This window comes from Zea mays, chromosome 3 (assembly GCF_902167145.1).
Source record: "Zea mays cultivar B73 chromosome 3, Zm-B73-REFERENCE-NAM-5.0, whole genome shotgun sequence".
NCBI lineage: Eukaryota > Viridiplantae > Streptophyta > Magnoliopsida > Poales > Poaceae > Zea > Zea mays.
Window position 1 is genome coordinate 73584992 of NC_050098.1, and position 27247 is coordinate 73612238.

The 27247-nt window shown below is 43.6% G+C and overlaps 1 protein-coding gene and 1 long non-coding RNA gene across 13 annotated transcripts in view; one reads left to right on the top strand and one right to left on the bottom strand.

The window, feature by feature from the left end:
* Positions 1–18217: 18217 nt before the first annotated feature.
* Positions 18218–27247, bottom strand: part of LOC103652011 (piezo-type mechanosensitive ion channel homolog) — an 86901-nt gene continuing 77871 nt past the window's right edge. For 6 of the 11 annotated variants that reach the window (XR_002268022.3, XM_020550233.3, XM_035966234.1 and 3 more), the window contains 4 exons: positions 26379–26894; positions 26119–26257; positions 25775–25919; positions 18218–18673 (listed from right to left, as the gene is read on the bottom strand). Coding sequence is in view for 5 of the 11 variants with exons in the window: in XM_020550233.3 (XP_020405822.1) it covers positions 18538–18673; positions 25775–25919; positions 26119–26257; positions 26379–26894 (936 nt within the window). In the remaining 6 variants the exon portion in view is untranslated. Of the gene's footprint in view, positions 18674–24658; positions 24996–25774; positions 25920–26118; positions 26258–26378; positions 26895–27247 lie in introns of all 11 variants that reach the window. The other 5 variants (XR_004857162.1, XR_002268021.3, XR_004857163.1 and 2 more) reach the window with 5 other exon arrangements.
* Positions 19530–24652, top strand: LOC103650209 (uncharacterized). 2 transcript variants are annotated; one of them, XR_004857166.1, is made up of 4 exons: positions 19530–19568; positions 19615–19660; positions 24433–24478; positions 24525–24652. It is a non-coding gene; the product is annotated as an uncharacterized lncRNA (long non-coding RNA). The 2 variants fall into 2 exon arrangements; XR_002268024.2 differs by lacking the exons at positions 19530–19568; positions 19615–19660 and adding an exon at positions 19571–19614.

The window sequence follows — 27247 nt, forward strand, 5'->3', positions numbered from 1 at the left end:
GAGTGTAATATTTTATCTTTTTCGAGACCTTCGTTCCTCAGTTCAATAACTTCGGAACGAAGGTTGCTCAGGGCTATAGAACACCCTTCGTCTTCAGCATCTTTCTGTGCCCTGAGGGCATTGCTAAGTATCAGGCCCTGCAAAGAGAAATATGTGTGCGTCAATAGGTTTAAACAAACGAAAAATTTTGGACTCAACAAAAAATACAAGGATTTCATTTGTCGCACCTTTAAGCTATTGTAAGCCAGGCTGTCGGCCAGATCGTTCTTCGACAGCACCGAGAGCCCGTCTTCTAAAGTTGGGAATCCGAAGCTCTTGCTCATCTCCCGACAGACAGAAATCTCCTTGCTGTCGGGGAGACAATACAAGAAGTCTTCTTCTCCACTGCCATTGAATATTAACGCCCCCTTTGGATATTTCAGTTTTTGGGCGTAGTGCTGGGCCTCTTGCTCTTCTTTTTCTGATAGTTTTTCCCCGAAGCATGACGAACAATATAATCACGAACTTTGGGGGATGCTTCGGGGGCAATGACACCGGTTTCTTCAACAAAAGTTGGCTTTGTTATTTTTTCTGCCTCACTTTCCAAGGATTTTATCTTTGCGGGCTCTGAGAGCCCAGCTTCGGCTTTAGTCTCTTGCTCTGGAGCTTTAGAACCAGAAATTTCAGTTGTTGTTTCAAGAATGACAGCAGCCTTCTTCGGAGGTGTGCTTGAAGATTTGATCGTTTCCAGTACATCTAGCACATTAGCCATTCTCTTTCTTTTCGGAGTCACTGCTGGCACTTTTTGATTTTTTACTGTCTCAATGTTTGCTGCAGGACTCAAAACTTCTGATGTTTTGGATCCCTCAGTTGCTTCTTTTACCTCTTCCATTTTTTCTGTGGACGGCGCTTCGGCCTTCTCTTTCGTTTCTGATAACAAAATCTTTGATTGTTCCAATTCTATCTTTGTTGGCACTTCGGCCGTTTCTGCGACTTCTGGCAGCAAGGTTGGCTCGGTTGGTTTTTCAGCTTCGGTGGCCGAAGAAGTTTCTCCGGTAAACTCAGGCACCGAAGCTGGTTCAATATAGCGCGGCCGATGTGTGAGGACCTTTATCTTCTTTCTTTTCGGTTCTGGCTCGCTAGGAGCAGTTGCAGCTTCTTCTTTTGCAGAGGTTGTGTTTTTTCTCTTCTGCCTTCGAATGGGATAGCAATAGTCAGGGTAGACAAACCCGATTGCATCAAATACCCGATTCAGCCTCTTCTTTTTTCGGCCTCCGAAGGCTGCTGACATTGCAGTGTCTTCGGCCTTCGAATAAGCCCCAAGCAGTTCATCACTTAAATTTTCAATGCTTTTTAACCAGTCATCATCTGGCTCAACGAACTTATCTCCAAATTTAAAAGTGTACTTCAACCTGATAAGTCCACCTTCGTCGGCCTCTTTTACAGTTTCTTGTGGCATTTCCCATTTCTCCGCGAGCGGCCATACCCTGAAGGCAATATGCTCTTGTACTAAGTCTCTCGTTCCAATGAAAGAGCAGACTGCGCCGAAGGCCCTCTGGCATTCTTCGGCAGCTTCATTCATTTCAACCTTCGGCCTCCGAAGGCCGAAGCTTTGCCAAATAGGGCGCATAATTATACCTTTGATATCCTCTCGTATTGTCAGATCATTCTTCACATAAAACCATTCTATCATCCAGTCGCCGGGCCATCTCTTCCGAAAGGTTGGCACGGGGCAGCTTGACCTGGACCGAGAAACGAAACTGTAGCAGCCAAAATTATTGTGATATTGTTCCTTACCCCAAGGTTTTGTCTCGTATGATAATTCGTGTATATTACAGAAGCTTTTTGCATCAGGCTCCAGACCTTGGCTTCTCACGGCCCACACGAAGATATTCAGCTTTATAATTGCCTCGGGGGTAAGTTGATGGAGATAGATTTCGAATATTTTCAGCACCTCCACAACGAAGCTGCTCAAGGGAAATCGCAGTCCAGCTTTCAAAAAGCTTCGGTACACTACGACTTCATTCTCTTCGGGATGTGGGCAAGTTTTTTCCCCTTCATCCGCCCTCACAATGGATAAATCTCGGAAATACCTTCCTCTCATATTGACAAGATGATTTTCTTTGATAGTTGATTTACCATAAACTGAATGGCTTGGTCGCCAGGGACGATCTTCGGAGTCTTCACCACCACTGTCCACATCATAGCTGTCACTGTCACCAGTATCCTCAGACAAACCTTCCAGAATCTCCTTGGTGATTTTTTCTGTGTTGGTCTTTGACATCGCTATAAGAAACCCCAAATTTTTCTCTTCGTCGAGGCTCAGCTTCGTCTCAGCAGCAGTCCTCTTATCTTCGGACATCTTCGGAGATGCTAAAAAACTATTTTCAAAGTCGAAGCTTCAAAACTAAAAGTTTAGCAAATCTTAGTGCACAAGAGCTAAAAATTGAGTGAGTGGGAGCAGTTGGCCAGAGAGCGTATCAAATGAGTTTGCGGTATGGCCGTATTTATACGCCAGGTGCGTCGAAAATTGAAAGACCCCGCTTGTTAGTGAATGTTGCTATTCTAGCAAAGGGAAGGTGTTTTTTCGGACCTTCGGCGTAAAGCCTTCGTCCATGTCGCAATCTAAATTTATTATTTTAAACAAATTAATATTGCGAGGGGCTACTGTTGGGGACCTTCGGCATCCGAAGGTCCTCAAAAACAGGATTTAACAGTATTTCTGGAGTATAATGTGTGAACAGGTATCTTCGGATTCAAGTCAGCATCACAGTAGACCAGAGTAATACGAAGGTTGATACAGAGCCGAAGGTGCGAGCAGGAAAGCTTCGGCGCGGTAGCAACAAGTGAAACCGACTTAAAGATGAAAAGGCTATTTAAACCTCGACAGATTACTATAGAATTATTATCAAGTGTAAAGGGCATGAATGTAATTTTGTATGGGTTGTGTCCCGTGCCTATAAATAGGAGAACAGTACCCCCGTACTGTTCAGGTTGACTTGGCATTCGCTTTTTGCGTCACGCTTGTACTGTCATCTCCTTCCAGTTGGAGGTACATTTGTAACTCAAAGATATTTATGTTTATGTCTGATAAGTAATATATAATTATTTATGTTATCTTTTATATTCTCTACATTTTATCCTTCGTCACTGTATAATAAATTTATGAAGGTACGCTCTTCATTACCTTCGTCCGAAAATCATTATATCCTAAGGGAAATAATGCTTCGAAGGACGAAGGACTTTAGCGATTAACATTTTCTATGTTGCCTTGTTCTTAACTCCTAGCATTTGAGAACAAGTCTCCAACAGAGTTAACACACTTTCTACAGGGGCATAAAATCTTGTTCCCTACAGCTGAATTTCTAAATGCAAAAGCCAAGAAGCTGTTTACACCTTGTAAATATGTCTTGTTGTGCCTACATGCATCATCATTTTCATTCTTAGGTTAAATTATATTTAAGCTATAGATATCACATTTATATTTGTGTTATAATGGATTTGTACCTAGCATCATCGTTGATCCATGTTTTATCCACCATCCTTTGTACCACAGATCAATTAGCTTTCAAATGAACTAAAAAATTAAGCACATCATAAGAACTCAAATAGTTGCACCCTCTAAAAAATTCTATTCATGTGGATGCATCCACAAATTGAAAAAATAACCATAATATTTTCAATTTAATTAAATGCTCAGACTCAAAATTAGTAAGTAAATATTTATACTACAGAAAAATGATGAACATCTAGGGAAAGAGAATTATACCGGTACACAAAGCGAGCTCTAAAGATACTTCAATCAAACGCGAAGATACTTTGCAGGTGTTTACAGTTGGTTTAGTACTGCAAAAGGGGACAACAGAACCAGTTTGAAGTTTTTATATAGTTATATGCCAAACATGATTAATATTTTTTATGCAAATTGAGCTACTAGAAGTGATCTACAATTTACATAGACTGTAAAACAATAGTATATTGTACCAGAAATTTAGAATAGAATAGTTCGGCCATCATTGAGGGCAAATAAATGACATGAAGAACAACTATGCTAGTTCGAAAGTGTGATAGTCTAATGTGTGTGATCATCAAGTCACTACAGGACACAAGATACTATACCTCTACAAATAAATTGAGCTACTAGAAGTCTGATTTCTCTTCTTTTGTTGCAGCATGGTTCCAGTTAAAGTCTTTATGAACAACTTTATGGGTAGAACTAAAGTTATTTTAGTGAACCATTTTGATTTTATATCTCTACAAATGAAGCAACTTAAAATAGCCCTTGGAACATAGAGAGCTGCAACAAACCGCCAATATAAAAGACCATATTTTTATTGACTTCAGTTTAAGAACCACCAATAAAAATCTCTCCCATCCTTAGCTAGTTCGTTTTATACAAAATCTACTACACAATCCGCACAATCTGAAAGCACAACCAATGGCATATAATCCTACAGTTCTGCACACACAAAATAACACTCCATTGTGATGCTTATCCAGTTCTCTTTACTAACAAAATAACACAATCAAATTTTATGCTTATTCCTGAAATTTGTCACCAACCAACAACGTAGTAGGAGGATATTCATTACCAAATAAAGGAGCTAACTGAGTAGATCTCCTTTAGCAGTGCTGGTGATGTATTGGGGAGTACCAGGCGATAAAGCAAGTGCTTGCACGCATAAAAGATGGGCAAGAACAGAGAAGCAAAAGAGATATTGTTGGCCGGACTCTCACCAGAGGGTCGGAGACCGCCGCCAGCACCACTGCCATCACGTGAGGCGCAGAGCTCCGAGCGTGGTGGAACCAGCAGCGGTTGTGTGCGGCGATAATCACCAAGCTCCGAGCGCGCGGTGGAACTAGCAGGCCAAATCACCGAGCTCCGAGCTGGGGCTGTGCGCGGCGTGGTGGTGACAGGGCAGTTGGGAGGTGCTCGTGGATCTAGGCAGGGGGCGCGCGGTCAATGATTTGGCAGGGGCGCGCGGTCGCTGATTTTGGGAGGCGCGTTTGTGTGCTGGCGGGCTCAAGATTTGGGGGAAGGGGAAAATGGTTGGAGTAGGGTTTGCTTTTGTGTTTTCGCTCGGGCGCGGCGTGCCCAAATTGCACACTGCTTTTATGCCGACTCACGGTGCGAGACTATTGGTACGAATTGCCGACTAACGAAGCGACGCTATTCACGTATACATATAGTGACTGATGCTCAGTTGTACTATAGATTTATACCGACTCATTATCTGTGGCAAGATATGCCGACTAACAGATCAACGATAATAGTATATTTATAGGACAGTTGTCCGACGCTAATTTGGTGTTGTGGTATAGTGTTGAAACTTGAAATAAAATGAGAAAGGGATAAGGAAATGAAAAACAGAAAATAAAATAAAAGGTAAAGAAAAAAGGGGAAGAAGAAGCATACCTGCTCGGCCCATTTTCTTGTTCCGCATAGCCCTGCTCGCCACCTGCGTGCTGCTGTCGCGCGGGCCCAATAAATCAGCCGCCCCAGCCCTGGCGACACGCTTGCTATCGCGCTGTCGCTTACGTGTGGGGCCGCGAAGGACAGCCTCACAGTCACTTGGCCTGGCGTGCTGCGGCTTCGGGGTGGGACCCACCGATCAGGTTTATCTGCTTCCCCTCCGCGTGTTCACCCGGCGAGAGCAGCGTCGCTGAACTGATTTCCTTTTTCCCTGAGCGAAGCTCGGATTCTGTTGCAACTAACCGGATCACTCGCCTACCGTGCTAATCGCTTGCGGGCCGGCTCCCCTAGACTTAGAACCCAGTAGCCTTATAAAACCGAGCCATCCCTTTTCGCTTATGTCTTGTCCGCCATTATCGAGAGCAGAGGAATTTGAGCGATGCCGCCAACATTGATTTCGGGCTGCGTTCGGGTTGGGGCCACGGTGTACTGCCAGGGCGCTTCGCCAGGGCACAATGACTGTGGCCGTGGCACCGGTACTAGGAAAAGAGCATCAGAAGTCCTATTATCCCTCATTGGAGTTAGAGCTCCGCCGCGGACCCAAATATCGCCGTGGTCTGGGTTCTGTGCTGCGTAACTCCCGGTGAGAACACTATCTCATTCCCTGCCTTCATCTTTGCTCCGTGTATCGTCCTTTGGGTTAGAGTTTTGGACCTAGGTTCAAAACTGGGGGTGGGGCCATTGATGGCGCCGCAGCTGCGGTACTCCCTGCCGCCGTGCTTGCTCCGGGGGGAGGAAGAACGACTCCTTGCTGTTCGATCTGAATGGACGGTCAGGATTAATTCTAGGCATACTGCTTCTAGGTTAATCATGGGTCGTTGGATCGTGACAATGCGCCAAGATTAGAGCAGGCAGTAACAGTTCGGGTCCATCCCTGTGCGTCGTAGGATCGAGATCTGATGGTCTTCGGTGCATACCGGTTGGATGCGGATTGATTTAAATCTAGTCCACCCATATGTGATCGGACGACTAATAATAAACAATACCCCGTCGTCGTGGCCTATTTGCTAAAGAGACCTTGTATTCTTCTCTAATTAACCCACAGTCCATCTTTATATAAAGATCATTCCACTTAGGTCCTGAAAATTGTGTTTTCAACCCCGAACTCATTGGATATTGTGGCCACTGCCCAATAATTAATAGAATAGGCTGAATTAATAAATAAAATGGATTTTTGTATAAAAGTAAATGCTAGAACTTGTTTAATTCATATAAAATTCATATGAAGTCCAAATTAATCCATTCCAGCTTCTATAATTTTGTAATATTATTGTTTATCACCTAGTGTCTCTGTTTTGACATGAAAACCATATTAAAATGTAACTCTTAATTAATCTTGTATCAAATACATAAAACCTTCAGAAATTCATAACTCTTTCGTTTTAATTCCGAATTGACTCGTTCCAATTGCGTTAGTTTCGTATAAGTATTTACTACGCAGCAATAACATTTATTATACCATATTGCATAATTTAATAGTTAGATAGTTATTTATCCTATGTCTACTAGATTAGCTCTTCTAAATCAAAACTAACCTGACCATAATTATACTGGGGTTAAAACATGATCCTTAGTTAAGTATAATCTAGATTAAAGTTGAATTGATTATTTAGGGTATATTTCCTCATATGATGTAAAATAATCAATTTATAATTTAATATTCCAACCACGTAGATCTTCCATAGATCATAACTCCTTAACCATGACTCTGATCTTAGTAGTTCTCGATCCCACGATCGCGTAGCTTCGCGTAGATCATTATTATGCAGTTTGTTCTTATGTATGGTGTAATGTTAATTTTGTCTATACCATGTTTGTTTGTATTGCTACGACTAGCGCGAGGTTCCGAGGATCTGAAGAATCACCCTGGTAACTGGAATCTCAAGTGCCAGGCAAGTTGTGCACTTGATCCACTTTTGTTACCCAAAAATATTCTTTTATATCAATATTCAATGCATAGGTTTAATTTTGATGGGACCCAATAGGTCACCCTAGTCTGTTTATCATTTTACCCTTGTTTACCCCTGAATCAGTTGGGTAGTTCTGCTATTGCTTTATATGGTTTTGGGATTAATATTTCATTATATCCATGTTCCAATTATTCTGTTATTTTACTTGTGTTCATGTCAAGATCATTAAATGTTAATTGGAACATGGAGCTTAACTTGAGAAACACGTGCCACCACAAGGGTTTAATGGGACGCCCTTGGCCAACTAACTAGGAAAGCTAGTGGAAGACTACCTTACCCGAAAGGGGCAAGGGCAGTAGGGGAGTTGCATGCAAGGAGGTTCTCGGGTTGATTTTGCTGCGATGGCGGTCAGACGGGGGATTCTTGCAAGTGCTCTTCCCATAAACTGTAGTGTGTTTTCAGAAGCTAGTGGAACTTTGTAAAGGCCTCGTAGTGGATCCCTAGCCATTCACCTCGGTAGTGTCTAAGGGCCTTGCAAACCCTGGCGACATGGGATACACGACTTGTGGGTACAGGGTACAACCTCTACAGAGTGTAAAACTTGTATACTAGCCGAGCTCACGGTCATGAGCAGCTCAGGACTCTCACATGATTAAATTATGAAACTTAAACTCAATTTGTCATTTCCATTGCATGGGATTTTGTTATTAATTTTGTTCTATTATTAATTATTATGGTTTGGTATTTACTTACACTTAGTAACTGCTAATAAAATTTTGACCAACTTATAAAAGCAATGCTCAGCTTCAACCTTTATTTGTTGATCAGCCTTACACTTCACATGAACCCCCACCTTTTGTGAGTTCATGCACATTATTCCCCACAACTTGTTAAGCGATGAACATGTGTGAGCTCACCCTTGCTGTCTCACACCCCCCACAGGACAAGAACAGGTGGTTCAAGTGAAGCCACACAACGAGGAGTTCGATTCGATCTAGGTGACGTCTCCCAGTCGACTTTCTGGCGCCAAGGATGGATTTTAGTTCGATCCATATTTATATTCTATTTTGTAAGACTTCCGCTATGTAATAAGTACTCTAATTATATTGTGACATTTATCTCTATACACTCTGTTATTTTATATGTTGTCTCCTTTGGCACATGTATGAGATGCACCCGGCTTTGTCCCTTAAAGCCCGGGGTGTGACAGAAGTGGTATCAGAGGAATGTTGACTGTAGGACGAAACCTAGATAGAATTGGACAACCCTTACCTACTAACCTTACTCTGATTCTTTTCTAAACTTATTTTAATCTTTTCTCATCTATTTCCGCTTTACTCTGATTTTTCTTACCTTTTCTTTCTAAAGACAAATGTGGATTTCACACTTTGAAATCCTGTGCCTAAAGTGACCTTTAGGAATAGGAGACCTACTCTTAGGAACAAAAACAAAACTATTTTTATAGGTAACTATATGCTTGAATGCTTATTCTTATGATACTTGTTTGATTTGGATTTTTGATTGAGTGTGATAAGTTGTGGAGTAATGTCCACAATTACATCTACATATACACTTAGACATAAGAGAAATATTTATAAAATAGACAACACAGAATTTTCCCTATTAAAAATGGATCTATTAAACTAGATATGTTTATAAGATAAACTAGATCAACTAAGAATATCCCCAACTAGAATATATCTGATGGATCCATCTTAACTTAAAAGATTCTCTATTACCTTAATAGATCCATCTTATCTCGAAAAAGATTCTATCCTATCCTAATAGATCTAACTAATCTCAAAGATTCTATCTTATTCTTAGAGACTTAGCTTGTCCTAATAAGCATACTTATCCCCACCACTTTGCTTATCTCATAATAGTGTAACAAACATGATCTATTCCAAAATAAATTAAGTATATCTTATCTAGTCTAATATGATTACACTAACTTAATTCTGATCAGATCTAACCTAATGGACAAACATGTTAGATAATACTGGTAAAATAAGATTGGATCCTACTCTTATAAATATGTTTTAATCCAAGTTGGACTAAGATTCCAATTTAGACTAGACCACATACAACAACCTGGCCTTATGCAACTACCTTAACCACCCGATAGTCGCATAATCCCTCTGTTTAACCTAACATAGATTCTGATCTACCTACCCATGTCATCCATCCTATCTTAAACGAGTATCTTAGACCAACTCATCCATGAAATCACAAACTAGCCTATGTTATAGGTTGCCCAACCCATTTATCCCAAAAGCAAAGTAAAACTCTATTCAACCTACCTACCCCATACATCGCAATTGTTATCCCAACTTAGATAATGGCATGTAACACCACAACCGATGGTCCCTAAATCAGACCCAAGAAGAAAGTTAACCTCGCCAATGAAGGATATGAGTAGAAACAGATCTTCAGATAAATCAAGATCTACCACCCGGAGTAAAAGTCTTTCTTACCTAACTTGCTTCAGCCTCAAATCTCCTCTATACTCACCAAAAATCTAAAACATGATGTACCCTTGTTTTCTATGCCACACCTATTATGGCATGGAAATTTTAGGTGTATAAAATATACATTGGAAGTCCCACTGAGATAAAAAAACAATATACTTGAATTTCATAAAGATAAAGTCGGCTAGAGATACGTCGAGAAATAAGGCAAGCACAATTGAAAAGACAACAACAACCTCAACCACCACCAGCAGCTCCACGAAACCACATATATATATATATCTACTATTTGTAAGAACTAAATGTTACTTCAGTTAGAAAGTTGGTATGATACTATTTCAAGAGAAATAATAAGGTCTAATTGACCCCATGTGTTGCTAATAAATTATGCATCATGATGAGATTTTTGTTTGTGCATATGTGTTGAGACAATATGGTTATACACCCTTTCCTTATAAATCTCGAGGACGAGATTTCTGTTAAGGGGGGTAGGATTTGTAACACCCGAAATTCTATTTTGGATATAGAAAAATTATTATTCTAAGGTTTTGGGATTAATATTTCATTATATCCATGTTCCAATTATTCTGTTATTTTACTTGTGTTCATGTCAAGATCATTAAATGTTAATTGGAACATGGAGCTTAACTTGAGAAACACGTGCCACCATAAGGGTTTAATGGGACGCCCTTGGCCAACTAACTAGGAAAGCTAGTGGAAGACTACCTTACCTGAAAGGGGCAAGGGCAGTAGGGGAGTTGCATGCAAGGAGGTTCTCGAGTTGATTTTGCTGCGATGGCGGTCAGACGGGGGATTCTTGCAAGTGCTCTTCCCATAAACTGTAGCAGGTTTTTGGAAGCTAGTGGAACTTTGTAAAGGCCTCGTAGTGGATCCCTAGCCATTCACCTCGGTAGTGTCTAAGGGCCTTGCAAACCCTGGCGACATGGGATACACGACTTGTGGGTACAGGGTACAACCTCTGCAGAGTGTAAAACTGGTATACTAGCCGAGCTCACAGTCATGAGTAGCTCAAGACTCTCACATGATTAAATTATGAAACTTAAACTCAATTTGTCATTTGCATTGCATGGGATTTTGTTATTAATTTTGTTCTATTATTATTTATTATGGTTTGGTATTTACTTACACTTAGTAACTGCTAATAAAATTTTGACCAACTTATAAAAGCAATGCTCAGCTTCAACCTTTATTTGTTGATCAGACTTACACTTCACATGAACTCCCACCTTTTGTGAGTTTATGCACATTATTCCCCACAACTTGTTGAGCGATGAACATGTGTGAGCTCACCCTTGCTGTCTCACACCCGCCCACAGGAGAAGAATAGGTGGTTCAAGTGGAGCCACATAATGAGGATTCGATTTGATCTAGGTGGCGTCTCCCAGTCGACTTTTTGGGGCCAAGGATGGATTTTAGTTCGATCCATATTTATATTCTATTTTGTAAGACTTTCGCTATGTAATAAGTACTCTGATTATATTGTGACATTTATCTCTATACACTCTGTTATTATATATGTTGTCTCCTTTGGCGTATGTATGAGATGCACCCAGCTTTGTCCTTTAAAGCCCGGGGTGTGACATGAAGCACTAGGTGCCCTGGCCTGATGTTCTTCAGTTTTACCTTTCGGTCACGCCATTTGATTGTTTCAGCCTGGTACTTATTGATGTGGTCTACTTTTTGAAGCCTGGTCCCTTCTATGGTGTCTTTTGTTATTTTGTAACCCTCTTCATCTTCTGTCGAAGCCAAGGTCCTTACTGAGGCCCTTCTTGCTTCTTCTGGTGTTATTGCTTCAACACCAAACAGAAGCTTGAATGGAGTAAAACCTGTTGACCTTGAAACGGCGGTGTTGTGGTTCCACACCACCTTTATTAATTTGTCTAGCCACTTTCCTTTGGGCTGGTTGAAGATTGACTTCATTATTCCTGTTATTATAATTCTGTTTGCTCTTTCTATTAGTCCATTTGACTCCGGATGTCTCATTGATGCAAAGTGTATTTTTGTACCAATCTGGTCACAAAAGGTTTTGAATGTTTTAGCATCAAATTGAGTTCCATTATCAACAGTGATAGCCTTCGACACACCGAAGCGACAAACAATATTTTGCCAAAAGAATTTCTGTACTGTGGCCGAAGTTATTGTAGCTAAGGGCTTTGCTTCGATCCACTTGGAGAAGTACTCCACTGCCACCACAACATATTCCAAGTTGCCTTGTGTTGGCAGAAGTGGACCTAACAAATCTAGGCCCCACCTTTGCAGTGGCCAAGTGCGCTATATTAGCTGGGTTAAAGACGAAGGTTGTTTCTGGTCTCTGGCGCATCTCTAGCAATTTTCACATTTTTGAACCAAAAATGCTGCATCCGAAGATGCCTTTGGCCAGTAAAATCCTTGTCTGAATTGCCAGTAAAATCCTTGAATAGGACCTAGAGGGAGCACCAAAAGACCAGTTGGGGATGAATTGCCTCGAATTCAGATATCTGCGCAACAATGTATCATATCTAGAACTGGCACAATGAAGATTTGGATTCCCAAGAAGACAAACCTAGGGGAGAGAGAAATAAAGATCATGAATCCGGTTGGGATTCCAAAGCTAAAGGTCCCTCATGCGACTCGTCTTCTGGTTCATGCATGACTAGACCCATAGGAGCAGATCCTAAATAACAATTAAACCTTAGCTAGGTCAATTGATAGCTCCCCCTCCTTATAGTACAACAATGTCTCTCTAGGATTCCGTTCTTGAATGTGATGTTGGAAATTTAGATTCCCCATACTGCTTGCCTGGGAACTCACTACTTAATGTCCTAAACCTTGATGTGGAAAGCTCTAAGGTGGAAAAATACACTTTTGATTCCTTCACAACATGTGCTCAAGACGTGTATACACCCTTAGACCTAGACAATATGAAAACATCTCATTCACTAAAACTTTTAGATGCCAATGATGACTATCCTTCAATTATCTTCCCCACTCTGGTTGCATTTGAAGTTGATCCACAATTTCTCCCCCCTTGGCCTGATACGAGATTAATCCAAGATGACTGTATTATGGAGTTGGATTACCCTATTGAAACTCTAGATCAGTCGATTTTTTATTAGTTGAAGACTCCCAAACTTAGAAGATGTCTCTCAACCCCAAATTTGATAGTTTACTCAAGACAAAGATTCCATAAGAAGTCGTTGGAAGAAGAGAATACTGAATTGAGACAAGGGGATGATAATTCAGTGGAGGCCATAACTGAGAAGACCACAACTTTGGCAATGCAAGATCCTTTGGTTGGTTCAGTTGCTAGCATATTTGTTATGCCTCCAATTCCATGGATGGATGACATGCAATCCTATACATCTCAACAAATGGAGTTCTTTAACAAACTATCCAACAAAGTCCCTGCCATCCTCTCAATCCCTAATGCTTCAGCTTTAGTGGCTAAAAGAGCCTACTCGTCTGCTGCTACCCCATGCCATAGTTGTTGCATTGTAAGGGCGAGAGTTGAATTTGACAAGCAAGACCTATGCTCACGATCGACAAAAAAAGTTACGAAGGCCCTAAAGATTATTGGTGTTAAAGAGGGTATTAGTCAACAGGCAATTGAAGACTATGCTAAGGTGTTATCTCCACTAACCTCTCCTTTTCCCAGATTGAAGCTCTTGTAGCTCTATTTGGAGGGGATGTGCTGGAAGAGTAAGGGCTCAAGGCAAACACTGCTGGAGTAGCTGCTTGTTAACTGCATCCCCCTATGATAGTTATGCCCCTTGTATTTCTAGTGGATCCAATGAAAAAAATTATATGGAATGTTCAAGGCTTGAACTCTGTCTCAAGACAATATTATGTTCGCTCTTTTATTGTTTCCTTTAGAGGAGACATTGTATGCCTACAAGAAACTAAAATGCAAAATATCTCAAGAGGAAATGTGATGTCTATTTTAGGGGTTGAGTTTGAACAATTCCTGTTTCTGCCCTCCTCTGGGTCTAGTGGTGGAATCCATATTTCTTGGAAGCAACATTTACATGTAACAGTTCTCAGTAGAGTGGATTCTCATTACGTCTCTATGCAGTTTTAGAAACCAAATAATCAGACTTGGTGGCTAACTGGAGTCTATGGTCCACAAAACAATGATGACAAGATACTTTTGAACTAAGGCAAATCAGGAACAAATGTCTTGGGCTATGGGTAATTTTTGGAGACTTCAACTTAATCTATAGAGCAGAGGATAAGAATAATGGCAATTTGAATAGAGCCATGATGGGGAGTTTTAGGAGTTTTATTAATGATATAAACCTGTTAGATCTCCATCTTGTTGAAAGCAAATACACTTGGTCCAATCATCAGTCTTCACAGACATTGGTTAGATTAGACATAGTTCTTTGCACTACGGATTGGGAAATCTTATTTCCTAACTCTCTTCTTTATAGTGGTGATTTAGAAGATTCAGACCACTGCACCATAATTCTTAAGCTGAATGGCAACTACTCCAGCAAGAGAAGATTTCATTTTGACTCAATTTGGCCAAAGATGGAGGGTTTCCATGAAACTATACAGCACACATGGACATCCATATCTAGCAACAGCTGCCCTTACCTAACCCTTGAAATGAAGCTAAAAGCTACTACAAGAGCCCTGCATGGATGGAGTGACAAAAAGATTAGGCATGTAGCTTTCCAACTAGCTCTAGCCCATGAAATTCTCCACCAATTGGAGGTTGCTCAGGATAGGCGAAACATATCCCCATTGTCAGAATGGTTAATGAAGAGGCTTAAAATCACTCTGTTGCTCTCCCTTCTCTTCAACTCACCATTGCACGATTGAGATCAAGTAATAATTGGCTGAAGGAGGGGGATGCCAACTCCAAACTCTTTCATATGCATGCTAGATACCGAAAAAGAAAGACCTTTATTGTCAATCTGGTGTCAGGTAATAGGACTCTCACTGACCATGAGAAGAAAGCAAATCTTATTTGGGAATTTTATAATAATCTATTGGTTATTTAGGGCTTCCTTCTTATGATTTGGAATTCTTAGATTCACCATTTAGGCCTTGTTCGGTTATTCCCAATACACATGGATTGGATGGGATTAGAAAAAATTAAGAAGTTTGACTTGTTTGGGATTCAAACCCATCTAATCCTACTCAATCCACATGGATTGAGAGCTAACCGAACAAGCCCTTACTGAAAAAGAGGTCTAGGTTTCTATCAAACAATTGCCTTATGATAAAGTGCCTGGTCCAGATGGATTCATTGACGATTTTTACAAGGCGTGTTGGTCAATTATAAAGGAAGATATGGTGGCAGTAATTTCAGCAGTCTGGGGAAGAAAATTTTCTCGTTTTGATAGGATAAATATAGCCTTGGTTTATCTTATTCCCAAGAAGAAGGGAACTACGGAGGTCAAGGATTTTATACCTATCAGCTTAGCGCACAACATGGATAAACTAACAACTAAGGTTCTTGCTAATAGATTGGCCTTAAAACTGCAGAAGATGGTCTCACCTCGACAAGTGCTTTCATCCAAGGCCGATTCATACAAGATAAATTCATGCTTGTGCAACAAACTGTCAAATTTCTTCATCACCAAAAGAAAGCAAGGATCCTTTTGAAACTTGACATCACCAAGGCATTTGACTCTATTTCTTGGGTTGTCCTACTAGTAGTTCTCTAGAAACATGGATTTGGGAAGATTTGGAGAGACATCATTAGTGGTCTTTTGGCAACCTCCTCCTCACAAATTCTCTTGAATGGAGTTCTAGGGAGAACTATTAAGCATAGGAGAGGATTGAGATAAAGGGATCCTCTGTCACCAATGTTGTGCTTGGCTTTCTAGATTCCAAAGCAGAGGAAATGGGGTTGTTGCAACCTCTATCGTCTAGGCCACTGCGACATAGATTATCTCTATATGCTGATGGTGTGGTATTATTTCTACAACCAAAAGAACATGATATCCAGATTGTCCTCAACATTTTGAAGCTTTTTTGGGAAGCATCGGGTCTGCAAATCAATGTTCAGAAAAGTTGTGTTTATCCCATATGCTGTGGTGAAGGGGAAATGACAGTCCTGCAGCAGCACCTGTCGTGCCAAATCTCTTCCTTCCCTTGCACTTATCTTAGCTTGCCCTGCCTTTAAAGAAATTATCTATAGCTCAAGTGCAACCCATTATTTATAAATTTGCGATCAATTACCTAGGTGGAAAGCTAAGTTAATGATAAGGGCTAACTATAGGTGTACATTTGGGTTGGGCCTGATGGGCCGGCCCGAAGCACGGAAAAAAAGCACGGCCCAGGCACGGCACGACCCGAAATATTTTAGTGTCGGGCCAGCACGGCTCGATATATCGGCCCGGGTTTGGGCCGAGGTCGCGGCCCATGGGCGGGCACGAGCACGAGCACGACCCGTTTCAGGCAGGCACGAAATGGCCCATATAGAGGCACGAAAAGGCCCATATATTTATTAAAACCACACTTCATTCCACACTTTCATGTACTTGATAAAGAACACAAAGCCAGAGATAATGTTAGTTAGATGTTTTTTGTAGCTTTGAATTAGAGTATGTGATGTAATTTTCAGCCTAATAGAACTTAGATGGGTCCTTAGACTATCTCCAGTAGCTTATCCATCCTTATACCCATATTCAAACTCCACTCTTCGAATAGTACAATCTACAGTGTAGAACATCACGGAACAGTGTTTTTAGGTAAACTATGTGTAGACTATTGCAAACGGCCTTAGAATGAGATGGATGTGGCTAGCCAAGACTGATCCTCCTAGGCCATTGGCATTCCTACCTATACAACTTTCTAAAAATGTTAGGTCTTTCTTATCCACTGATTAGAGATGGTGTTTCAACCTTGTTTTGGCAAGATCATTGGATTCTTGGAAAAAGGATAGAAGAATTTGCTCCTAGATTGCTTGTAGTTGTTCCCAAACAGTATAGGAAATGCAGAACTGTTCAGGATGCTTTTAGGCTGGTGCCAATGCAGGCTATAGTGAGGGCGATAGCGCCCAGCAGGAGGCGAGAGCGGGGCTGGAGGCGGGCGAGAGCGACCCGGCGGGCGCTACTGCTACCGCCCGGCGATAGGCAGGCGAGAGCGGGGCGACGCGTTGGCGATGGCGTCTTCGCGGGCGAGAGCGAGGGGCGACAGTGAGTGGCGGTTTCTGATTGGTCCACGTGTGCTATAGCCTGAGGCTGTAGCCTGCTGCAGCCTGTGCACTGGAGCAACAGGGGCGAGAGTGGAGGCGAGAGCTGACGTGGCAGGGGCGAGAGAGAGGCTGTGCACTGGACTCAGCCTTATGGATAACAAATGCATGACTAATATCAAAGGTGTTCTCAGTGTAGGGGTGCTTATTGATTTTCTTGACTTATCAGAAACCCTTCCTACAGTCAACATTTTTCTAGGGCATAATGACAAGCATATTTTCAGTATTTGCAACTGATGGAAAATATTTTGCCAAAGCAGTCTATAATGGACTTCTTAATAGATCCACCCCTTTGATCACTGGGAAAGAATTTGGCATTCTTGGTCGCATCTTAAATGTAAATTTTTTATTTGCGTCGATGCCCCCTTTGTGACCAAGTCTGAAATTATATACCATCTTGTAGGTTGTATCTTTGTGAGAATTTTTTTATTTAGGCTGCTTGGACAGAACCTCCAGAATTTCACTCCTCATATTACAGAAGAGAATGTTATGCAATGGTGGAAAAGATGTAGTGACGAGCTACAACGTATTGCCAGAAAATGGTTCAACTCTTTAATTATCCTGGAATTTTAGATAATTTGGAACCACATGTTCAACAGACTTACTCCTAACTTGGAAGCAGCTATCAGGAGAGCAGGAGAGCAGAGGAAGAAAGAGAAATGTGGAAACTAGAAATGTGGAAACTAGATGGGACCAAAAGTTTGACCCTCCTTACTACTCTAATTCTAAGGATTGAGCCGTAGTGCTTTTCTCATGAGTTTAGTTATAGATCTCTATTTGTATGGTTGTTTTTGGCCACCATAGATGGCGTTTTACACGTTATGTATTGGTCCTACTAAGACTTTCTTCTATTCTTCTTAATTTAATGATGCACAATTCTTAATGATGCAAAATTCTTTTGTGCGTTCAAGAAACATTGGATTTTCCCTTTCTCAGATCCCACTTAGGACTTGTTCAGTTGCGTCTAGATGAAAGAAGACTGAGGGATTAAATCCCCTTCTATTCAATTCTAATCAGGGAGAGATTTAATTTCTTCCCATCCTCTTTGATCCAAATGCAACCAAACAAGTCCTTATTCATGAGCCTCCGACCCAAATCAGGTTTTTATATCGAACATAGAATCATAGAGCTGAAGATATACATGGGTAAATGAATCAAAAGCTGAAGACAATGCAAGATATATCTGAAGACATTTTGATTAGGATGACATGGATTACATCTTCATTCGCAACTTTCTTAACACATTTTAGTAGCATGAGATAACTTTCACAATGAAACTTTGATGTATACTTCTCCAAAAATAATGGTCAACCGTATACATGTTAGCAAAAACGAACTACAACTACAAAGCCTATTTGCACGTTTTTTGTCCTGACACAAGGGGGGGAGAGGATTAAGTTAGCTTCGTTGTGACCTCAAAGGAAAGAAGTGTTCTACTTGTACATTACTACATTACATGGAATTTTTTTGCAGAATGGCTTCCTTAGCAGAACGGGTGCCCTAGTCAGGCTTTGTGTATTCAAGCAGCATATGTGGTGATCTATAGATGTTTACCAATGTCCAATACAGAACTTCTTCCACTTCTAACTCTCCTTCAGCTCTTGCTGCATATATTCCTTCACAGATGTCAAGTAGCCTACAAAAGGCAGGTATATCATTTTTACTCCTAGAAAAAACAAATACTGACAATAAATTCCAAAAATGTTTCAGTTTGTTTGTGCTGTGACTATTTAAATTTTTGTTGTACCTTGCTCAGTTTGTTTGCATAGGAAACAAAGTATAAAAATGGAACGTGATAAAGATAGGTTTCAACTCATCATTTCCAAAGCATAAAAATGCACAACAAAACTGACAGAAAATTAGAGCTTTCATATCTGTGCTTATGACTGAACTTTTTTAATTAGGACAGGTTTAGGAAAAGTTATCTCATACCCCCACTATGAGCTAATATATGCTTGCTTTAAGGTGTGAACAGATGTTATCTGTGGTCGCATCCAAGATGATAACTGTGCAGCAATACATGGCAGCACCAAACACTAGTGAATACAGAGATGGCAGGAATGGCAGGACAACTGAAGACACATGGAAGTTATAGAGGCAAAGCTTGCCATTGTGGACCACACCAAGAATTGCTTCCACATTTGTGTTCAGTGGCGGATAGGTCACCACTATGAGCTAACATATGCTTGATTTACGGCGTCAACAGATGTTATCTGTGGTTGCATCCAAGATGATAAATGTGCAGCAATACATGGCAGCACCAAAGACTAGTGAATGCAGAGATAACAGGACAACTGAAGACACATGGAAGTTATGGAGGCAAAGCTTGGCATTGTGGACCACACCAAAAGATTTGCTTCCACATTTGTTCAGTGGCAGCAGCCACCATCATGCGGAAAAAAATTCTATGCATCCCACATGTAAACGCATTCCTTTATGTAGAAGGATAGGAGATTGGAGAAGACACCACACACTGCAGTGAGGTGGTGACGTTCATATATATAGCCAATGTGGCTGAGTGTACATGGCAGGTGCCAATCACAGTACATGGCAGGTGACAATCACAATACATGGCAGGTGCCAATCACAGTACATGGCAGGTGCTAATCACAATACATGGCAGGTGCTAATCACACTGATTGAGGACTTGCCTAATATGAACTTGCCTAATATACACTTGCTATATATATCTATCAGCCTCCCGCAGTCGAAGCGTCAGGATTCCGGATGCAAAGACTGGATCGGAAATCCTCAAATAGCTGAATTGGCAGGCCTTTAGTCATGATATCAGCGAATTGATACTTGGACGGCACATGGAGAACTCGGACCTCACCGAGAGCCACCTTCTCACGGATGAAGTGGATGTCAATCTCGATGTGCTTGGTACGGCGGTGATGGACCGGGTTGGCTGTCATGTAGACGGCGCTGATATTGTCACAGTAAACGACTGTGGCGACCTTCAAGGGAAGATGAAGTTCCTGAAGGAGTTGTCGAAGCCAACAGCATTCTGCGACCACATGAGCAACAGCCCTGTACTCGGCCTCCGCACTGGACCGTGACACGGTGGTTTGCCGTTTGGAGGACCAGGAAATCAAATTGTCGCCGAGGAAGACACAGAAGCCTGATGTGGAGCGACGAGAGTCTGGGCACCCAGCCCAGTCAGCATCGGAGTATGCAATCAGCTTGTCGACGGGTCCAGTGCCTATGTGGAGACCGGCCGATAGAGTGCCCTTCACGTACCGAAGGATGCGCTTGATCAACGCGAGGTGAGGCTCGCGCGGGTCATGCATGAACAGGCACACTTGCTGCACAGCATATGCCAGGTCGGGGCGGGTGAGCGTCAAGTACTGAAGAGAGCCCGCGAGACTTCGGTACGCGGCGGGGTCGGTGACAGGAGCGCCCTCCATGGCAGAGAGCTTGGCACGAGAGTCAACAGGCGTCGACGTCGAGTGACACTCGGCCATGCCCGCCTTCTGAAGAAGGTTGACAGCATACTGTCGCTGGCTGAGGAAGAGACCGTCGGAAGAGCGAGTGACGGATATCCCCAGGAAGTGATGGAGCTCCCCAAGGTCTGTCATGGCAAACTCAGAGTGAAGCCTGTCGATGAGTCGTCGAAGTAGAGTAGCCGAAGATGCTGTGAAAACGATGTCATCGACGTACAGCAGTAAGTAAGCTGTGGACTTGCCCTCAGTGAAGATGAAGAGCGAGGCGTCGGTGGCAGAGGCGACGAAGGAACGTGGCAAAGCGCTGGTGCCACGCCCGAGGGGCCTGCTTGAGCCCGTAGAGTGAGCGCTGAAGAAGGCAGACAGCGTCAGGGCGTGCCGGGTCGACGAAGCCAGGAGGCTGCTGACAGTAGACCGTCTCATTCAGGTGGCCGTGAAGGAATGCGTTCTTCACGTCCAACTGGTGGATGGGCCACTGGCGAGAGGCCGTGATGCTGAGGACGACCCGAATGGTGGCAGGCTTGACGACGGGGCTGAAGGTCTCGTCGTAATCGACGCCTTGGCGCTGGGTGAAGCCGCGTACCACCCAGCGAGCCTTGTGGCGAGCCAGGGTGCCATCGGAGTGGAACTTATGCCTGAAGATCCATTTGCCGGTGACCACGTTGGCACCGGGTGGACGGGGAACGAGGCGCCAGGTGTTGGTTTCGACAAGCGCCTTGTGCTCTTCAGCCATAGCCTCACGCCATTGGGGGTCCGCAAGGCCCCCCCGGTAGTCACGGGGAATCGGCGAGGCAGTGGAGACGGTGACGACGTGAGCTGCCGGTGGGAATCTGTATCGGTCGACAGGCTTAAGGGAGCCTGTCTGTAGCCGTGTCACCGGACGACTCGAGGTGGGAGGCGGCGGGATCGAAGAAGCCGCCACAGCCGGAGCCGGAACCGGCTGTACAGTAACAGCGGTCGCCGGCTGTGCAGGAACGGCGGGCGCCGTCTGTGCAGCAACCGCGGGCGCCGGGGGTGGTACCTCCAGCTCTGGTGGAAGTGGCGGAGCAGCAGCACGCCGTCGAGTGTACACCCGTAGGGGTGGAGGGCCGGCCGGAGCAGGCTGAGTCAGAGCAGGGGCAAGAACTTGGCCAATCTGGAGGATGGCTGGGTCCTCAGCGAGCTCCTCCATGTGAGCTTGATGTTGCGGCTGCTCAACGTCGGCTGGCAACGGAGCGACCGCATGGGGTTCCGTGGCAGCAGTGCGGGGCATCGGCGCGGTATGACCTATAACAAGGAAATCCAGAGAGCTGGGAAGCGCACTGGTGGGGTCAGCACTAAAGGGAAATCACATCTCGTCGAAGACAACATGACGGGAAATGATAATTCGTCTAGTGGTGAGGTCAAGACAGCGGTAACCCTTATGGGAAGGGGGGTATCCGAGAAATACACAAGCTGTGGAGCGTGGTGCCAGCTTGTGTTTGGAGGTGGATGTGAGGTTGGGATAGCAAAGGCAACCGAAAACACGAAGAATGGTGTAGTCAGGGGGTTGCTGGTAGAGTTGCTCAAAGGGAACTTTATGGCCAATGGCTGAGCAGGGACGTCTGTTTAGGAGATAGGTGGCTGTAGCTAGCGCCTCTGCCCAGTATTGGGGCGGCATGTGAGCATGGATGAGCAGTGTGCGGCAGATATCGTTCAGAGAACGAATGATGCGTTCAGCTTTGCCATTTTGAGAGGAGGTGTAAGGGCAGGAGAGGCGTGAGTGAATGCCGCTGGATGCAAAGAATGTGGTGAGGGCATTATTAACAAACTCAGTGCCATTATCAGCCTGTATAGCCTTGATAGGGAGGCTGAACTGTGTGTGGACATAAGCGCAAAAATTAATGATGTGAGAGGCTACCTCGGACTTGCGGACTAGAGGGAAAGTCCAGCAAAAGTGTGTGAAGTCATCTAGGATGACTAGGTAGTACTGCGCACCAGAGACACTGGCAACGGGAGAGGTCCAAACATCACAGTGAATAAGCTCAAATGGTAGAGATGAAACTGAACTGGAAATTCCGAAGGGCAGCCGCACGTGCTTGCCAAGTTGGCATGAATGACATAGAGTATGAGCGGACTTATTACATGAGATGGAATTATTTTGTCTAAGCAAATTTAGGGCAGCAGCTCCTGGATGACCAAGACGATGGTGCCAGAGGTTGGTGGAGGTGGCGAGGTTGGCTTGGGGCGTGGCAGGGATGGTGTAGAGGCCGTCAGAGCTATTAGAGCGGAGAATCACGCGTCTGGTCTGCAGATCCTTGACAGAAAAACCAAACGCGTCAAATTCGATAGTGCAATTGTTGTCACGAGTAAATTGGCGAACTGAAAGTAAGTTGCGCACTAGAGATGGGACAACTAGAACATTGCGAAGCGAAAAGGATGAAGTGCTGCCAGGCAATGTGGAGGTGCCAGAGCAAGACACAGGAAGGTGATGACCGTTGCCAACAGTGATGGATGGGACAGAGGAGGGTTGACGGGAGAGAAGTATACCATCCGTGTTGTGCATGTGGGAGGTGGCGCCAGAGTCCATGACCCAGCCGGAGTTCTGGAGCGCCATTTGGTTCAAGGCGGCGATGAGGCCGGCCTGATCCCACACCGGGGAAGGAGGTGGCGGTGCGGCGAAGTGGGCCTGTGGGTTGGCACCCATGAGGCCCTGGTTGCGCCCATCTTGGCCGCCCTGCTGCCAGCTGCCGGTCTTGGGGCCTTGCTGCCAGCCACCACTTGAAGGAGCACCGCCCTGGGAAGCCCATGGGTTGTAGCAGAACCATGGCCCCATGGGGCGGTTGCCCCCGGTTTGGGCATTGCTGCCTTGCTGCCAGCCGCTGTTGGCGTTGCCCTGGCCGCGCCAGCTGCCTTGCTTCTTGCTGCCTTTGCCTTTCCTGTTGCCCCCACCCCCGGAGACCTTGGGAGGAGCACCGGTGGGAGCAGCGTAGGAGGAGCGGCATCCCGTGGACGTGCAGGTGGAGCCAGAGGCAGCCACCATGGCGGATGCTGCGGTGATCTTCTCGTCATTGGCGAGACGCAGCTCTTTAAGGGAGAGCATCTCGCGGGCCCTGGAGAAGGATGGCAGGACAGCAGAATTTGCGATGTCGTCGGCAGTGCCGCTGAAGCGCGGGTTGAGGCCGCGGAGGAGGCTGAGGACGAGTCGGGCGTCTTCGATGGTTTCGCCGACGTCCCGTAGGGCAGCAGCCTTGATCTTGAGTCGCTGGCAGTACTCATCGATCGTCAAGTCGCCCTGCTTCAAAGAGTGAAACTCCTCAAGCAGGAAGACAGCGCGGGGCGCTCGATTGGAGCAGAAGAGGCCTTCAATCGCCACCCAAAGTTCGTGGGCGGACTGGTTCTCGTCGGTGATGACAAGATCAAGAACCGAGTCGGCGACGGTGTTCAAGATCCAGCCGCGGACAGTGCACTCAGCAATGTCCCACGATGGATCACCGGCTGGAGGAGGAGGCCCGTCGATGTGGGGACGAAGACTGAATTTCCCACACAGGGCCTTGAAGAAGGACGCCCACTTGGTGAAATTGGGATTCTTCATCTCCAAAGTTACCGGAATGTGGGTCTTCACGTTGACGGCGGTGTAGGGGTGGACGACGACAGCCTGCGGCGCTGGTGGTGGTGGTGCAGCGGCGGCTGCGGTCTCGGCAGCAGCAGCAGCGGTGGCTGCAGCGGCAGCGTCGTCACCAGGCATCGTGGGTGGCTGCGAACAGGGGGAGTGGCGCACAACCTGAGGTGGACGGTGGCGTCAGAGGACAGCCGCCGGGAAGGTGGAGGTGAAGGTGGAGGTGGGGAGATGCGGAAGCAGAAGGTCCAGGATCTAATTGATCTTGGTCTGTGATACCATGTAGAAGGATAGGAGATTGGAGAAGACACCACACACTGCAGTGAGGTGGTGACGTTCATATATATAGCCAATGTGGCTGAGTGTACATGGCAGGTGCCAATCACAGTACATGGCAGGTGCTAATCACAATACATGGCAGGTGCCAATCACAGTACATGGCAGGTGCTAATCACAATACATGGCAGGTGCTAATCACACTGATTGAGGACTTGCCTAATATGAACTTGCCTAATATACACTTGCTATATATATCTATCACTTTACAGCCGCTCACATTTATCATCTGAAGGCCCATATAAATAGAAGAAAAATAAATTACCAAGGGGTTAAGTTGTAAATTTCGATCTATTTTTGTAGGCCTCCAGGTGGTGGATATGAGGGGCTACAAACGAGTGCGTTTGCATCCGGGATGCATAGAATTTTTTCCCATCATGCTCCATTGATCCCTCCAAAAGATTGCCTCAAGCACAACCACTTTATTAGAACACTGATGAGTAGTGCCCAACAGTAGTGGCAACAACGAGAAGTTTTACTCATGATTTTGCCAGAATGCAAGTGGGAAATGGAGGATTGAGAAACCAAATGACCAATTCGGAGAATCAAATGATATCTTTATCCACGAGGTTAGACCTCATATCAGAAATCCTCCAACATTCCTATAGAACAAGCAATTCCAAACGGATTTCATAAGAATTGAAGTCTGATCCTCTGTTCAAAATGGTTTTATAGGAAACTTCCCTATACGAAACAATTTTCATAAGAATTGAAATTCCATCCTTTGTTCCCAAGAAGTGGATAAGGAATAAGACAAGGATAAAGAAAGATGTAGGGACAATTGTACATTTCTTATATGTTTGCTGACCAAATATTAGCATATTAAAGGGGAATTTTGGAAGCAGATGCACAAGATGAATTAAGAAAAGGTGATGATAATTACAGATAAACTATTTCCCAAAGACATAAGACCACATGTGCCCACAAAATATTCAAAATACTTGGTCCAAATTATGTCCCTTTCTCAACTCTTGTTTAGTAGGTCCTGCAGAGTTCATATCTCAAAAGAAAAAAAAAAGAAAGTAGAACATTCTCACAGCAAAAACTGAAGTGTAATACAACTTTATTGTGCAATTGTCGTCCAATCAAACTACCAAAAGTAATGAAAACTTCTAAAAAATTATAGATATAATTTATTGTTTACTTTACCAATTTATCAAATTTTAGGTTCTATGAATTTTCTCTTTTTTATAGCTCTTAAGTCTTAACATAGGATGAATTCGAACTTAAAATTTGATATACTGGTAGAGTAAATAATAAATTACATCTATAAATTCTTTTAGAAGTTTTTATGACTTTTGGTAGTTTGATCGTATGGTGATTGCACAAGAAGCTTGACTGAACTCCAGTTTTTGCCCATTCTCACATATATCTGATATACCTGTCACATGACGGAAGGTTCTCATATGGTATTCTCATTCTCAAGTCTGAGCACTGAAGCCTAATAAATCTCGCAACAGCTAGAACAAAAGTAATATATAAACTCCATATGCTAAATTTACTGAGTGTTTCGCCAATAATGCCCTCTGGACAGAAGAAAAAGAGATATATAAATTGTTAGACAAAATTTGAGACAACACCAGAGATGAGTACAAGCTAAACATTACTAAATTATTGTGGTTGTTAAACAATCAGCATCTTCATAGAATGTAAAATTAATTTCTATCAGATTTTAAAGATCATGCTACAGTTGGCAGGGAACTCAGGGCAAGGATAGATACATACGAGGTGTCTCCTCAGAAACAACTATAGCCATGGGACCATTCAGCCCTTGACAGCCTGCCAAATCTGATGGGTTTGTATCATAGAATGACCACCAAGGAGTGCCATTATTTAATAGCAATTCGCCACTTACTGAATCTATCTGCAGTAATGCATATAATGAAACAATTTAGATTCTGTTAGTGAAATGAGATGACATGACATGCAGCACTCTGTAGTTCGGGAAAAGGGAAAGCTAACAAATCTAGAACTTCACAACATACCGCTGCTTCTAATCGCCGGACTTCACCTGATCCAGTAACTCGAAAGTACCTTGGGTAAGCATCAATTATACTGAAGCTGTTTGCAGTTCCATTAAGCACTCGTTTAACATCATCTACACTCGGGCAGTGTTCAATAGGGGATTCATATCGCACTAATTCCTTCCCTTTTGGTCTAGCTCTGAGAAAATCCCAATTTAAAATAAGTTCCATCTTTCCAAAAAGCATCTCTCTCTCCTCAAGGGACTGGATGAATCTGTTTTGGACTGGAGGAGGTATCAACCACATTGTTGATGCATCAGGCTGGCAGCAAATCAGCTGAATGTCATCCACATTGTATGCCCCAAGGTAATCTAGAGGATCAACATCATCATAGGCCTTCAAGTACTTCCAAGGTATTTTTTCACAAGCAGTAGTCTTAAACAAGTTTAATCTCCCACCAAGTGCCTTTATATCAATCTTAACACTTACATCAACAATGGGATTGGCAATATTTGTAGGGTTACCACTACTATAAATCTGAAATTTTGGAAGAGAAAGGAGTGTCTTTAGACATCGCAAGAGCACATAGCACTTGATATAAGATAACTGAGTTGAGGGAAGTCAATGCTAACCATTTGACTGAAAGAAAAGGGGCACAACATTAATGGTGGAAAATAGACCTTGGCTATTAGGAAACAATTGAATCATATAAAAGGGGTCTAGGAAAGGGATAAACCGAGATAAGTCTTTCCTCTGCTAATGCGGAGAGGCTGTTTCGAACCCGTGACAAAGTAGAAAAGATGTTACAGAGGTATTGTTGTCAATGCTTTCTATGCAAGTAGTACAAGTGCTGGCCCAAGTCTGGTAGGGCCTAGCCAGCACCCTGTTCA